We start from the raw sequence: 15,848 nt of genomic DNA, 5'->3' as shown, positions 1-15,848 counted from the left end.
TCAACTGATCTCTAACCCGCTAGTGTTGATGAGTGAGCCCATGCAATGATTTCAGTGAGCCAAACCCTCACTGCAGGGACATTCCAGAACTGGACAATACTACATTTTCAGTGTATGAGTGGTGTATATAAACTCCTTGGAAAAGTATAAAACCACTTTATTTGCCTTCTAATAAAATAAATATTAGCTATTAAAAATCTTTCTTTTAGACATAATGGCATATCAGGCCAAATTTTTTTAGTTTTCAGATCAGATAAATTTCTTCAAATGTAGGGGGAAGACTATAAAGGAGTAGAAATTTTCCCACACTAAAAAGAAGAGCTACCAGGTTACAGTCTGTATTTTCAACAGTTCTCTCATAAACTAAAGAAAACAGTACATTTTTTCTTACGATTTAAAGCCATTCTATAATGTAGTTAATTGCCATTAACAATGACTTCATATAGATTTGGGATTGGCATAGAAAATACAGTTCACTTTTACTGGAGTTGCTAATAGTCTGCTGGCACTTTTTGGAACTGCCAGAGAATGGACTGACTTCATCACTTGTTGTTGTGGTTTAAACTCAGGTAATTCGTTCGCTCACTTCCCCCCCCTTTCTTGCCCTCCCCCTGCTCCCGGAGGGACGGAGAGGAGAATCGAAAAGAATGCAACTCCCACGGGTTGAGATAAGAACAGTTTAGTAACTAAGGTATAACACAAATCACTACTGCTACCACCAGTGATAATAATGATAAAGGAAATAACAAGGGAAGAGAATACATCATCTCACCACCAGCCGACCGATAACTCGCCCCCCCAGCCCGACCAAGCTCTGACCGATACCTCCTCCAACCCTGCAGACTCCCAGCCCTTCCGGCTAACTCCCAGTCACATCCTGGGCATGACGTGCTGTGGTATGGAATACCTCTTTGGCTAACTTGGGTCAGGTGTCCTGTCTCTGCTTCCTCCTGGCTCCCCCTCCTCCCTGGCAGAGCATGAGGCTCACAAAGTCCTTGGCCAAACCAAAACATCGCTTGTTATCAGCTCTGTTCCCGAGCTGAAAGTCAAAACACTGCACTGCACCAGCTACCAAGAAGGGGAAAAATGACTGCTACTGCTGAACCCAGGACACTTGTGCATTATGAACCACCACTACCTGCAGCATAACACTAGTGGGAAATGGACAGCCTCCTCAGCAGGTTATCTTCAGTACTTTCCTTTAGAATGGTATCACAGTCTCCCTTTTCTTCATCAGCACAAAAAAATAAAAGAAAAAAACCACCAAAACCCAAAACCACCCTAAGTAAGCAAAGAGCACAAAGAACAGACAAATAAACCAATTATTTGTTTACTTGATATGGAACCCTCCTCCTGCATCTCACAGACAGATTCTGTTTTGATTAGAAAAAATTAGTTCAGTGTCTGCCTCCCTCCTTCACATCACGACACCCAGCTTCTTCATTTAACCTCGTATCTGTGCACAGCAAAAAGCTGCTTCCACACAGCCTCTGTTAGAGCTGAATTCATTTTGGAATCCCTACAACACTGCATCTTCTCAGGTGGAAGAAAGGGGTCTACAGAAAGCTAACTAATGCTTTGAGTAATTTGCTCCCTTTGTTCATGAATTTGTCTGATAAATCTGTATGTGGTAACAGGAGGTGTAGATATATACATAGAATCACAGAATGGTTTGGGTTGGAAAGGACCTTAAAGCTCATCCACTTCCAACACCCCTGCCACAGGCAGGGACACCTTCCTCTAGCCCAGGTTTCTCCAAGCCCCATCCAACCTGGCCTTGAACACTGCCAGGGATAGGGCAGCCACAGCTTCTCTGGGCAACCTGTGTCAGCGTCTTGCCAGCTTCATGGTAAGGATTTTTTTCTTAATATCTAATCTAAATGTACCTTCTGTCAGCCTAAAGCTATTCCCCCTTGTCCTATCCCTGCATATTCTAAGTAAGTGCTTTAAAGAGAAGTCTTGGTGATGGGTATCAGTGCTGAGCCTGCAGCCATGGGCAGACCTGAGCCCTATGTGGATTGTTTCTTGAGCAGCTGTTAAAGCCAGATGAGGGTTTCACAGTCTGTCTTCCCTAGTAACCATGTTAATTTCCAAATGTTCATAGGCTTGGGTAAATCAAGTTTATCCGGGGAGAAATAGTTGAACCAACTTGGCAGCTCCCTCATTTTAAACTAATGTTCTTGATACGAATATGCACGATTATTTATTTATAAAGTTCTGAAACAAATCTGTTAAATGTGCAGTAAGAGTTTCATTGAAAATGGCTTCAAAAGGGGAATAATGTGTGGAAATTAATTGTTTGTACTGCATTTAGATAAATTACTGAGAAGTGATTAAAGCACACAGTAACACCCTGTCGTGGTTTAAGCCCAGCCAGCAACCCAGAAACCACGTAGCAGCTTGCTCACTCCCCGCTCTTCCTCCCCCTGCTCCCAGGGGGATGGGGAGGAGAATTGGAAGAATGTAACTCCCACAGGTAGACATAAGAACAGTCCAGTAACTACCATATTAACACACAACCACTACTGCTACCACCAATAATAATAATAATAATAAGGGAAATAACAAGGGAAGAGAATACAACCGCTCACCACCCGCCAACCGATACCCAGCCCAACCGGAGCAGTGACCTAGCCCTTCTGGGTAACTGCCCCCAGTTTATATACTGGGCATGACGTGCTGTTGTATGGAATACCTCTTTGGTCAGTTTGGGTCAGGTGTCCTGTCTCTGCTTCCTCCTGTCTTCCCCTCCTCCCTGGCAGAGCACGAGACTCACAAACTCCTTGGTCAGAGTAAACATTACTGAGCAGCAACTGAAAACATCAGTGTTATCAGCACTGTTTCCAGGCTGAAAGTCAAAAACACAGCACTGCACCAGCTACTAAGAAGGAGAAAAATGACTGCTACTGCTGAACCCAGGACACACCCATTTCAGAAAAAAAAAAAATCATAATCAGTATTATATTTTCTTAACAAAATTTTCTGTGAAAAGGAATGAAAGCTCGTAAGTTACTTATATCAACTACCCAAGTATTTACTTGAGGAAGTATGTCCAGCAGTAACTCCTGCAGTCTTTAAAGGGTGCTCACTCTTCGAACAAATTACAAACAGCAGCAGCCACTGAGATACAACATGGCATCTGGTATTTTGTCAGGGATGGAAAAGCATGTACACAAATGACACAAAAATGTAAATATAGATTCTGAAAAACTGTCTGAAAAACAGTAACAGGCTCAGACTGCATGTGAAATTGTAAAGAAGTAATGTGGTGTTTGACTTTTTTTTGCTTCTCACATTTGGATGCTATGTTTAAAAAAGAAGTATTTTCAGTTTTTCAGGGTTCTTAGTCACTTGAACTGGCCATTAAAATATATTAACAAAGAACGATGTAACAAAGTATTAATGTATTAGTAATTAACTTACTAAAAGCATACAATAAAATATTATGTGTGTATGCAAAGAGTCAGAAAACCAGGCAACATCAAGCAGCATAACTTAAGTGGAAGCAGTGGAGTTGTGTTCTAAGTAACCTCAAGACATGGACCATCATTTTGTTTAAGAAGGTTATGGCATAAGATGGGAATTTGAAAAACCACTTTTGCCTTGTTGATGTAATGAGACAGCTGTTGTCTCTAATTTCTCAATAATGCATTAATTTGGAACTACTAAACAACAATCACTATGCTGATAACTAACTGAAGGTGTTTTATTTAACAAAACCTAGGTCTGTGTATACTGAACACATGGCAAGAGTCATGTTTTCAATATTGCTGTAATGTTTCCTTATGCACATTAAGTGTAGCTACTGTAAGGTCACTGGAAGCTGTTAATTAAAACACAACTATCAGTTTTTCTTCTTTGCAGTGTCCTTTTTTATTATTTTCTTTAGGTTAACAAATTCTCTACTAGCAATCCAGGGAACTCTGTAGTTCAGAGATTTTTCTAAAGGGTTCACAAGCACAACATTTATTTCTAAGTAAGTGTCCTAGCAATATAAAATAAACATGTCTTTATTGTGAGACAGAATATTTACTGTTACCCACTCACAAAGATCGCTAAATAAGAAGAATGTAATACTAAAGCAAAATTAGTCAAATAATACAAGAAACCCACCCTCCTGAGAATTTTCCTAAACAAAGGACAAAAATTCACTATTTCTACAGTGATGTGGCAGCTATAAAATAAGAAATACTTTCAATATACAAAATTTTTTGTAGGAAATAAGTCTTCTCGTGACACAGTATGATTTGTGACTAGATCTTCTTTCTTGCCTACGATTCCCATTTTTTTTAGACTCAAGTTAGTATTTGCTTCTTTAGCTGAGAATGTAAAAGTTGAATAAATGTGACCTTTTTGTACTTGTGGATTATAATCATATACTATGAAATATCTTCAGGTGAATTGAATGCAACTTTAAAAATATGTCCAGAATTAAAACAAACAAAACCCCCACAACCAAACCAAAACAGAATCCCTATTAATTAAGAGGTATTTTATTCAAAAATTCTAAATAGCAGAATCAACTCAATACTTATATTTTTCAGTTTATCCAATCATAACATTTTGAAATGGTATACATATATAGAAAAATACAATCTAATAAATCAAATTTGAATTAGGATGAGAAGAATAAGTTGGAAAAAAAACCACAGCTTAATAGCTATATATTTGATATCAGTACAAAATTACAGTGCCACAATAGCCGCTTCTTTTTACGAGATTTATAATTTAATAAAAATAAGGTGACTTCAAATGTATATTGCTCTCCTCAAATGTACTGAAGGCCTTTGAAACAAGTTCATAGTTACTGAAAATATTCCCATTTGTTACAAGTGTTTACTACACAACTAAGAAATCCAAAATCCAGCACTCTCGTATGTTAATTTTCTGCCTGTGAAAATAATCCTCTACTGATTCAATGCACAAGCAAAAACAAAAAAGGAAAAAAAAAATTATTACAAAGAAATAGTGTTGCATTTTTAACATCTTAATATCATAACACACACAGGTTTCCTTCATGGACTAGAAAGGGCCTCCTAAACCTGCAAGCCTTTTTGATGATGCAAATGCGACACTAATCTTCATTTACTTTGCAAAAGCCAAGGGTCAAGTTATTTAACCTTAATGCAGCATATTTTCATCACATGAAAGGTTAGATTTCCTGTCTCATATTAAAATTCTACACACTGGAAAAAAAAAAATAGACCAAAATGCTAAATACCATAATCACATGAAACAGTAGTAGTACTACAAAGTCAAACTCATTATTGTATAGGCTCTAGTCAAATTTTCCACAGTGGACCTAAAGAACATTGTACCAATTCTTAGTAACTCAAGAGTTAGTAATGGATGCACCTTACATCATGTTTCACTCAATGTGGGTGATGAAAAACTTGCTATATCATTCATTTATCACCTCAATTTAACACACTGGTTTTGTTAGTGTCCTTAAAAATACTGATGCTTGGAAATCAACAAATGCTATATTCCTTGTTCTTAGGCAAAGAAAAATAAGCAGACTACTAGGCAGTGAACTAGATCTGATCATGTTATATTGCACTTGGGAATTAGAAGCTGAAATTCAGTACCAATGATCCCACTCAAGGCAATGAGAGTTATTAGAGCTCAGCTTCTAATCATGATAGGAACTGTGGGATTTTTTTGTGACAGGAGGCCACAGCCAACAGAGAACTAACAGGTTCTTTCCATCTCTGAAATAGACAAGCTGTAAGGCTCTTCCATGGTCTGCCACAACCTTTTCAATTTTTGTATTTTCATTTTCCTTTTATAAAATCCTATCATTTTTTCAGCATTAAAAGCCAGCAGCACTGAATACAAAGGGTCACATTCAAAGCAAGTTGCATTGCATGTCAGGTTTTCTATGACTTCATTAGACTCTGGAATAGGTCTTTAGTCTGGACCAGAGACAAAAACTGACTAGATTTTCACCAGGGTAATGCTGCTTTGTGACTACTGGTGACAGTGTAAGAATAAACACTGCAGGGCCTTTGCCAGGGTAACCAACAGATTTTTGCAACAATTGGGTTTGCTAAGTGCAACATGAATCTTTAGGATCACCAAGAACATTCTGATTATAGTTGACATATTTTCAAAATACCTGTGAGAGTTTACCATAAAGATTATGTAAGCATCAAAGTTTAGAAATAACTAAATATTAAAAGTCTTTGCTTGGAAAAAATGCTTTATAAAGAGCGAGCATATAAAACTTTCTTAAAGTTTTCACAAGCATTAAGTGAATCAAAGATCAATGTGTAAATAATTTAAAACAGAAAAAATGGGACAAATAAAATGATAAACTTGATACTGATATCTGTGAACATTTCTTCAAAAATTTCAACTTCTGCTGATAAATGTATCCTATATTTGACTTTGCAGTCACTCTTAAACAAAAGCTATCTCCAAAATGTGTAGTTTATGGAAAGAAATGTAAACCTATAAATTAGGTTCCTTATTTTATGTTTTCTAAATATTGTCAGTCAAATTTAGTATTAGATAATACACATTTTGTAATAGAAATAACTTTTTAATAGTGATCATGAGATGCTACAGTAATGGCAAACTGGAGTACTTAGAGAATTTCATAATTCATTGTAAAAGATATATCTCTTAAAATGTTTTCATTGTCTAAATAATTACATAGCTGTTGAATTTATATAATAAAAAATAATGGTGCTGAAACATAACTCTCAAGAGGACTAGTTTTCTGTTACTGTACTTGTAATTCTTCAATACTTGCAGTATGCATCTTATGCCCATAATTTCTGACTCAAGGGCATTAATTTAATTTCAAAATAAATTTCTAAAAGTTTCTTTAAAAGTTTTAACATCATTCTACAATACTTGCTGTAAAAATACATCAGTGTCAGTATGTCAACATGAAATTTATATTGACACAAGTACATATATATTCTACAATCTTACTGCTGAATCTAGAACATGAGATCAAATACTTTCTGAACCCCCATTCAGGAAAACATCCTGTACAGAACCTTCCTGACAGAAATGTTACTTTAAACTGAATTTGATGTGTTATATTCATGTTCTCTAAGTAACCTGCGTTACCATTTACATATGGTACTGTTTTGTTTTGTTGGCTTTTAACCAAACTGGAAATTAGAGAACATGGAGAAGCAACTATTTGCTTTCATTCTCCAGTAAAATGCAAGGAAATAAAAATCATTTAAATAAGTCTTACTTTATATAGCTTAAGTAAATGGAAGAATCTTTCCATAGCTACAGCAGTTGTACCAATAAAATGTACCTTTTTATCCTGAAAATCATCAAAATGAGTTTCCAGTTGCCACAGTAAAATTAAGATGCAGCTAGCGCTGACAGTAACAATGCTATGGGTGCCTTTCATGTAAGCTGAAGAGATCTTGACTGTGCTTTTTTAAATTTATTTTCATTTCCTTATAATGCTTAGACATGCAAGCAGTCTAATGAATTTCAAGTCACCACAGTGTGTACATGTAATGAAAGCACACATGTAAGAATTAGAGCTGTAATCTGTCTGACAGTCTCTTAAACCTTTTAACCTACTAAGACTTGGTAAAAACAATCTCCTTACATATAGATAATCAGTTCAAAGTGTGTGAACTAGAAGCCTGCATAAATAACTGAAGTTCTGTTTTATAATCACATCTTGAGACCAGGATCAAAGCCTGACTCCTGATTCTTTACTATAGTACTAGTGACAATAAGTTATTTTATAAGACAAAAATAAAGTTCCCCACACTGAAGACCTTGAAAATTCAGTGAAGGCAGAATTATGCCCTATATCCTCTCATATAAACTAATTATATATAAACGAATTGTCTAAAACAAAAACATGTAAAAGGGTAAATATTCAAGCCTATATCTGATATATGTAACTGCTCCCTGCCCCCAACTTTGTTCTGTCTCTCTTAATGACTCAAATGCCATCACAGTTCAGTAAGAACGAACTTGACAACAAAAGCCATGTGCAGATTGTAAATTTTGGAAAGGATGCAGAAATGGGAGTTGAATCAAACTCTTCAGATAATTCTGGATTTATTGGGTATTGCAGTATTTATGGGAGAGATGCAGCTTTGAACAAAAAACCCTAGATAAAAACCCAAACCAAAGCAGAGGTTTTGTTGTTTGAAGAGTTTGTCTACATAGAAATCTCACTGGTATAATTACAGTAGGAGTCTTTGTTTTTATATGTGGCTGCATACAGGGAGTTCATAATGTAATTTATTCCCTTTTTGGAATAGAGAGTAAACAAATCTCATATAAGGCACCTTTGTAATAGTTTAAGTATGTCCACTCTCAGGTTTGTGCAACACAGCTATGCATGTTTGCAAGCCAAACCACCTCCCAATTTGCAACTACATGTCTACTGAAATGTACAAAGACAATGTTCTTCTATTCTCTCTTAAATATAAGAAGCTCAATTTTGCCACACCAAGCTAAGAATAACAAACACGTGCTTTAAACCACTGAATTTTTGGTAGGTTTAAAAAACAAACAGTGAAAGAAAATATTTAGTATCTTTTATGGTAATGAAATGTATTGACATAATGAAATGTCTTGTGCAATGAGATGTGTCTTGTGCAATGAAGCATACTATGAGAGAAACACTGAAAAAACAAAATAAAACAAGGCAAATTAACAGTCTCTTTACAAACAAACCCTCCTGCATTGCCAGCTACATACAGACTTCATTTGTCAAGCTCACTGGTCTCTCCGGGCAGGTGGCAAGGCAGGCCTGACAGTAGCAGAAGTACTGATGTAATCTAGTTATGTTTGGCTGGCAGATACTCTAATTTAAACAGTCCCTGTATTACTCCATCCTGCACTTGGACATGGTCAACCACAGGCTGTGAAAATTAATAACAAGTTTCTTACTGTGCATCAGGTAACCTGTCACAAAGTATTCCTTCCATTGTTTTGGAGAAACTGAAATTCAACCTGAGTAATATACAAACTTAGCTTTCAACCCTGTGGAGGTTTATCCTTGAATATAAAGGCTATGAGTTTTCTCATCAGACACATCTGTTGGCAGCCACAGTCCAACATCTTGTCCCTGGCAGTATCTGAATTAATCCATGCTACCAGTAATGCTGTGGAACACCTGTACCCTTCTCTGTGGAAATGCACAGCAGTCTTTGTATCTTGCCCTGAATCTTCTCACTAGATCTCATAGAAAGTACATCATCCCCAGCTTTCTATGGCTCACTTCTGTTTCTGTAAGCTCAGTCCCTCCTGTAAGAGACCTAGGCCCTGGAGAACAACTATTTGTAAAGTCTAGAGGGAAACCACAAGACTGAGCCAGAAGAGGAACAGGCATGCAGATGTGATTGATTCCACTGAATAAGCTCAAAGGAATAAGCACTGAATATTTTTTTGAGCAGGAGGAAAAAAATAAGCAGAGTTAATGGTCAAAGAATATTCTTCAGTTTTGTAAAACAAGCTATATTCATTTTTTTGTGCAACTACCTTTCAAGAGCTAGGAAATGTAGTATACACCAACAAAAATCAATCAAAATGTGTGTAATCCATCAAGTATCTATGGGAGCTGTTGGCTTCAAGAGCAAACACAGAATCTGTGTAGCAATTCATGTAAAGTTGGTCAGTGAATCAAAAAAGATGATGTCTCCTACGTCCCAATAAGCAAAATTATAGCACTACATATTATTTTAATTTTTTTCACACAAAAATCAGTGCAGATGCATTAGTCACATGTATGAACATAAGTAATACAAAAAGGAGGATTTAAATATATTGCTCCTATTTTGTACATGCTGATACATTCCAAGACCAGCAACTTTGCAGTCATGAGTGTTTTTTTCTTTGGGGGGGAAAGCAATGTCCATAACCAAGATGTAGACATTTAAAAAATTCAGAATGTCTTACAGATAAAACTCTGCTTAAGCTTCTGATGTTCCTTCCCCATTCTCATGTGGTTGCAGTTGTTCTCTTTCTTGTTCTTCCTGAGGTGGTCTCACACGTTTGAAAAAGCCCATCTGTGATTCAGAGAACAATAAAGAAAACTGTGCTGTGTTTTTCAAACATACACACATCCTTTCTCTTTCATAATCAGATTTTATTAGATATTTGATTTCCCACCCACCCCACCCCCACTCTCTTTTTCGTTTTTCTTGGCCTCCAAAGAAATGTAACTGATTCAGCTGATTAAGGGACCAAGGTATTTCTGTAAGCTGCTGGTACTATTTGAAGGAACACATCCCTAGTAGGGAAAAGAAAACAATACAAATCCCCAAATATGGTACTTACCCTGTACATAACAAATACTAGAACACCCAAGAGCAATAATCCTGCTAGGACAGCCAAAATTATAACCCACACTGGCACAGGCATAGGCTGTGGTTGAATGCCCCATGTAATGTTTGTAGTAACCTAATAGAAAATCACAATAAATCACACTTTGCACAGCAGTGACAAGCCAACTTCATTCATGCAGTTTCAGTCTGGTATACTTCAATATATTTAATATTTATTAATCATTTAATAATACTTAAATATGACATATTCTCTTTCATGTCTCTATGAAACCCTCCAGGGTTTCAGATGGTCCTTTTGTTCCACATTCACATAGTACTTCATATATATAATAAAGGTCCATTATTCAAGCTTTAAATGCTAATACAGTAGAAGACAATTTTCAAGTAAAATATTTCACTAACAATAACGGTATTAACAAGAACATTAGGACTGTTCATCCCGTTTTTCATTTTAAGTCTTTAAAGCTACAATTATTGTCAACTCTTGGTTTAGGGCAAAAAGTTTTGCTTTACCCTCAACTGTATGTGTATAACTGAAATTAATATGTGAGTCAAATATTTGGCAAAATTATCATTATACCAATCCACAGAAAGTTACTCAATCATCACTGGTTTTGTATTCATTTCAAAGTAATTATGTGTGGTAACTCAAGCTGGATGTAAATGACTTACTACTGTAGAATTGTGGATATCTTCAAAGGAAAGGTTCTTATAAGGAAATTCTATAACATTGAAAGAAGCAGAAGATTTGAGAGAATAGGAGTGATTCTGATTTTCTTTCTGTGTAAGAAAATACAAAATTAATATCGCGTGGATTAAAAAAAAAAATCACTTTTTATGTTTCAGAAGCAGAGACAGAATATTCAGTCACTCACATTCATGAAAGTTTGGGTCCAAAGGCGTGATTTTAAATACAATATTGCACTCTTTCCCCTTTCCAGGTGGCCAACTTGACAGACTATCTTTAAACAATCAGCAGTTCCACAACCCTGCATATAAAAATAAGGAAGGATATTCTGAACATGAAAATATTTGAAAAGTCATTAATGCCATTACCTTACTATAGACAATTTTTTGGCCTCTTTTCCTGGCAAAGCACTAGAAACAAATCAAATGTATTTAATAACCCCTAATATTGAATAATTACTTACAGTCTCCCAAAAGTTTACATTCAGAAAATTATTACATGAGCCACTTGGATCCCAAACATGAAACAGCTGGAAGTGGCTTTAAGGTATATACTTTATCTATGTACATAGCAAAAAAAGTCGGAGGGTGTGGGGGGCAGTTTCTGATCAGTTCACATTACCATCCTCCATATAGTTTTTGACAGGAAAACTTACGGCAATTATCTGCACTTGGTGCCAACAAAATATGCTTTGTTGCATTCAATGGAAGTCTTCAAAATTAACTGACTGCCCTGATCTATAAGCCATACTTAGGACTACACAAGTTCAACTGGCCTTTCTCAACCACATTTCCATTAAAATCCATCAGATAATACTGATGTTAAACCATGAGTTTTATGAAGAAAACAGATCAAAAGAAGGCTTCATTTTATAACTGTGATTTTAGCTATATTATAGATAAAAGCACTGTACAGTGAAAGAACATTTGCCAGTGTAAGTACAATACAGTGAAATTATTGTGAATACTGGATATTAGTCTGTGAATTAGTCACTGATTCTGAATGAAGTGCCCAACTTGACCTTTGTTTTTCAGGACTTGGAAACATAACAGCACAAAATCATAGTCATATGTCTCACTGGCTGACTACCCCAAGGAAAACTGATGCATACTGGGGGAAAACCCAACCAACAGCTCAAGAGCATATGACTTTTTTGTCTGGTAACTGTTTAAATGGAGGACATGGATTTTTTTGAAATTACTCTTCATCCCATGGAACTTTCATCTTCACCTTCATTTAAAAAAAAACTAAAAGTATTATCAACATATCAATGCTGAGAGCTTACCAAAGTATGCACGTCTCCTTCAATGGCAGCTATATCCCTTCGACTGATACGATGATGGCGATTATCTTCCCTGCTAATTGTTTCATTCTTATCATCATCTTTAGAAGCAGAAATCTAGGATACATGAAGGAAAACCAATAAATAATTCTTACATTTAGATACACTTGAAGAATCCTAAATCAACGTGAAGAAAATACATAATTGATCCAGTTTCTCTCTTCCTAACCTAGCTATTCTTCAGACTCTGACTTTACCTACTGCTGTGATTAAAATGTTACTCCTGCCTTTATTAGATCACTGATGCAAATTTCTGTTAAGAACTAACACAGAGCCTTGAGTATTTTAATTATTTTTCACCTCAAACCTTTGTCATGTATAGAAAACAAATACTCCTCGACTGCAATAAATAATTTAACTTTGCAATATGTTAAAGATTCTTCCTCAACATTTCTGGCTTTTACTCTGAAAAAATAGCACTAGTATGGTACTGATGTATCATATACCCCTGTACACATGTACACATGTCCAGACATACACAGGTCCAGGAGGAACTGGAAAAAGTGAAACACCTGTATTGACCTGTGTGGCATTTGGGTGAGGGCCTAGATAAATAAACTAGTAATAAAAAAATATGTGCCATTTTCTTCCAAAAAATAAACCCCAGAATATTTACATAAACAGCACAGAAGCATCTGGCATGTTTTTGTTCATGACCACATTCAATATAATTCCACTGCTTTGCATTTAGAGCTCATACAATACAGTCCTCAAGAGAAAAAAAAAAACAAGACAAATTTATTTTGGGGTTGACAATCTATTGTCTATTTTTTATTTCACCTGCTATATACATTGACAAGTGCTATCAAACAGTGCAGTCTCATTCCTCAGCAACAGATGAAAACTTAACCCAGATAGTGTTAGATATTCTCAGGGATTTGGGTATTTTGAGTGTGGTTTCAAAACAAATATACTTCAAAAGGAAAGTCCTACTTACCTTAATTTTTAATGGATTGATTTCCATATCAGAAGTGCAGTTCATGGGACCATCAATTTCATACTGAACGATATACAACAGTGTGTAGTTTTTGTATTTGTAAGGCCACTGCAGAGTCATCATCACCTTGCTGAATGCACTTGGACCATTGTTTCTTAGCTGATTATGAAAATAAAGGTAACAGATATAAACTAAAAACTGAATGCTGCCTTCTTTGTGCACGTACTTCTTATTTTAAATGATAAGGCCACTAACCTTTCCCCAGCCACTTATGGGAATAGCATCAACTTGACCTGAAAATGGTAGCTAAATTTCAGTCCCCCAACAGGCAAAACATAAAATGACTTCTGTATTCAATAAAAAATACTTTGAAGAAAAGCCATATGGAATTAGGTTTTTTTGGAAGTCTGTTGCACAAATCTCAGCTACTGTATGTGTCTTAGCCAAGAGACTCTGAGCACAGATACATACACCCTTAAATTTCATTAGATAAATGGTCTTCTAAGTTTTAGAACAACTTTTAACTATTCTTATTCACACAGCTCTCTCAGTAAATTTTGCTTAATTAAAGAATCTAGACTAAGGCTGTGATCATTCTTTTAAGGAACTTTTAAATACTTAAATTTTTTCAAGGCAAAAGAATTTACAATAATATTTCAGAACACTTGGAATATCAATGAGGATACTGAATAAATTACAGTATAAGTTACTAAGTTACTTCAAAAGTTTTATCTAGATTTTTTGAAAGGAAGTAAAGGGCTAGGAAGTAAAGGATGTGTAATGATGTAAAAAAAAAAAATCAGCCTTTTCTATTTGGCTGCTGCAAGCACTGCAACCCTTCTTGCAGACACCAGTTATTGACCCAGCATTAAAAAAATTAAATCTTTGTTTCCATGCAAGAACAAATTGAAGAAAAAAATTTGTAATTTACTCCAGAGAAAAGCTACACCAAAAAGATTTAATTTAACACAGAACTGTGTAATTGAAATGAGTAGTAACTGCACACCTCATAGATATGCTGCACTAGAGGCCCAATATCATCTTCTGTTTCTGGATTCTCTTTCGGCTGCCAATTTGCAACAGGAAGGAATATGTGATCAGGAGACGATACACTAAACAGCAGAGCAAACAAGTCATTATTATAAAGTATAAATGATGAACGTAATTCACTAGAAAATCTCACTAGAAAATTAACATGCTTAAAATACGATCTCCAATTTTTCTTCCTCTGCATGAAAAAAACAGAAGAGATCGAGTGGCCTTTATATTAAATGTTCAGTTTTCTTCAGCACATGAAAACATGAGCCTTCTAGTCAGATCTTTTTTTTTCCTGCCCTAAACTTTGGATTCATCCTACAGAATCTAGTAAACCATTAACAGAATTGATATATACAAGTCATCCAAAAACTACAAAGTGTGCAATACTTAGATAATGGAAATATTGATGATGCAGAGACTTATCAGTACAGTGCTGACTAATTCAGCATGCAGTGAAAACAGTGAAGCTAGCAGTAATGCTTTTCAGTTGTGCCAACCCACACCTCTCAAAAAGTAACAAAATTAGACCACAGTAATGAATGTATAATAATACAATATTAATATTATACTTCAGATTGATGAAGCTGAGAGCATTGCAAACTTATCTTCAACAGGATTTTCAACTTTGGTTCTAAAAAGGATTTTAGAGGTTTTTTGGATGAAAACAGAGTCAGTTCACAGAGGAGGAAAGTGACCTTGAGAAAAGCGTGCAACTGCGAAAACGAGGGGCAATTTTTATTTCTTCTCCTAAAGAAACCTCTGGTGAAAGAGGCACAACACTCCTTTTTGGAATTCATTTTGTAATTATTTAGGATTATTTATGATCTGAAAGTTCAACAGGTGGATGGAGAAAAACATAATTTCTTTACAAATTCCCTAAGGCTTCTTTAAAACTTACACAGATGTGAAAGAAAGTTAATTAGATATAAAGATGCAAACATACAAAACTTATCTGAGGGAGACAATTATTAAAACAGTATCAATGCTTACCCTCTAATTTCAACAGCTGCTAAAATTGCAAGGTCAGCCTGATAGAATGCTACTGGACTTAGATTATCATACAGGTTGGAACTGCAGAGAAAATAAAAGTTAATCACTGAAATGAAATAAGCTAAGTATTTAAAACTCCCAAACCTTAAAACAATTGCGTGTAACACCATATCTCTTCATCCACTGTAGGAAAGCACAATTACTAAAAACTAAGAAGCAGATTCCAGCAAATTCTCACTTAAATGCCTGACAGTCCCACCCTCAGCACAGTTTGGAGGTCACTCAGCGAGCGGACAGAAGTTAATAAAGGACAAAGAGCTCATGCTGACTCCATCCTTAGACTGCCACATGTAAAAAAATTCAAATGCCAGTGCTGTGGGATAACAGCATCTCTATAGCTAGCAGAGCCCTAAATTCCACAGTTACGACATGTGTTTTGCTCAGAGACTTGTTGGCCTCAAACTAGTCCCAGGACAGAAAAACACACTAGGGCTACTTTTGATTACCCCTCTTTACAGTGTTTAAACCAGTTTACATCTGATTCCTACACTTGAGATACACCAA

At 35.8% G+C, this 15,848-nt stretch overlaps 1 protein-coding gene and 1 long non-coding RNA gene across 2 annotated transcripts in view; both read right to left on the bottom strand.

Moving 5' to 3' along the window:
• Window positions 1-376: 376 nt before the first annotated feature.
• Window positions 377-1,904, bottom strand: LOC134169996 (uncharacterized). Its single transcript, XR_009967089.1, has 2 exons — window positions 1,113-1,904; window positions 377-545 (listed from the first exon to the last, which is right to left on the bottom strand). It is a non-coding gene; the product is annotated as an uncharacterized LOC134169996 (long non-coding RNA).
• A 3,867-nt stretch (window positions 1,905-5,771) lies between these two features.
• ITGAV (integrin subunit alpha V) overlaps window positions 5,772-15,848 on the bottom strand; it is a 47,466-nt gene continuing 37,389 nt past the window's right edge. The window contains exons 23-30 of the mRNA XM_062631016.1: window positions 15,285-15,365; window positions 14,263-14,368; window positions 13,257-13,415; window positions 12,263-12,376; window positions 11,165-11,278; window positions 10,962-11,069; window positions 10,282-10,404; window positions 5,772-10,010 (exon numbers count right to left, since the gene is read on the bottom strand). Of these exons, the coding sequence (XP_062487000.1) occupies window positions 9,915-10,010; window positions 10,282-10,404; window positions 10,962-11,069; window positions 11,165-11,278; window positions 12,263-12,376; window positions 13,257-13,415; window positions 14,263-14,368; window positions 15,285-15,365 (901 nt within the window). The 3' untranslated portion in view covers window positions 5,772-9,914. The remainder of the gene's footprint in view (window positions 10,011-10,281; window positions 10,405-10,961; window positions 11,070-11,164; window positions 11,279-12,262; window positions 12,377-13,256; window positions 13,416-14,262; window positions 14,369-15,284; window positions 15,366-15,848) is intronic.

The sequence above is a fragment of the Pezoporus occidentalis genome, unplaced genomic scaffold (genome assembly GCF_034315485.1).
Source record: "Pezoporus occidentalis ecotype Australia unplaced genomic scaffold, CSIRO_AGI_Poc_V1 ctg363, whole genome shotgun sequence".
Classification (NCBI taxonomy): Eukaryota; Metazoa; Chordata; class Aves; order Psittaciformes; family Psittacidae; genus Pezoporus; species Pezoporus occidentalis.
This window is presented reverse-complemented; position numbering and strand designations above follow the sequence as displayed.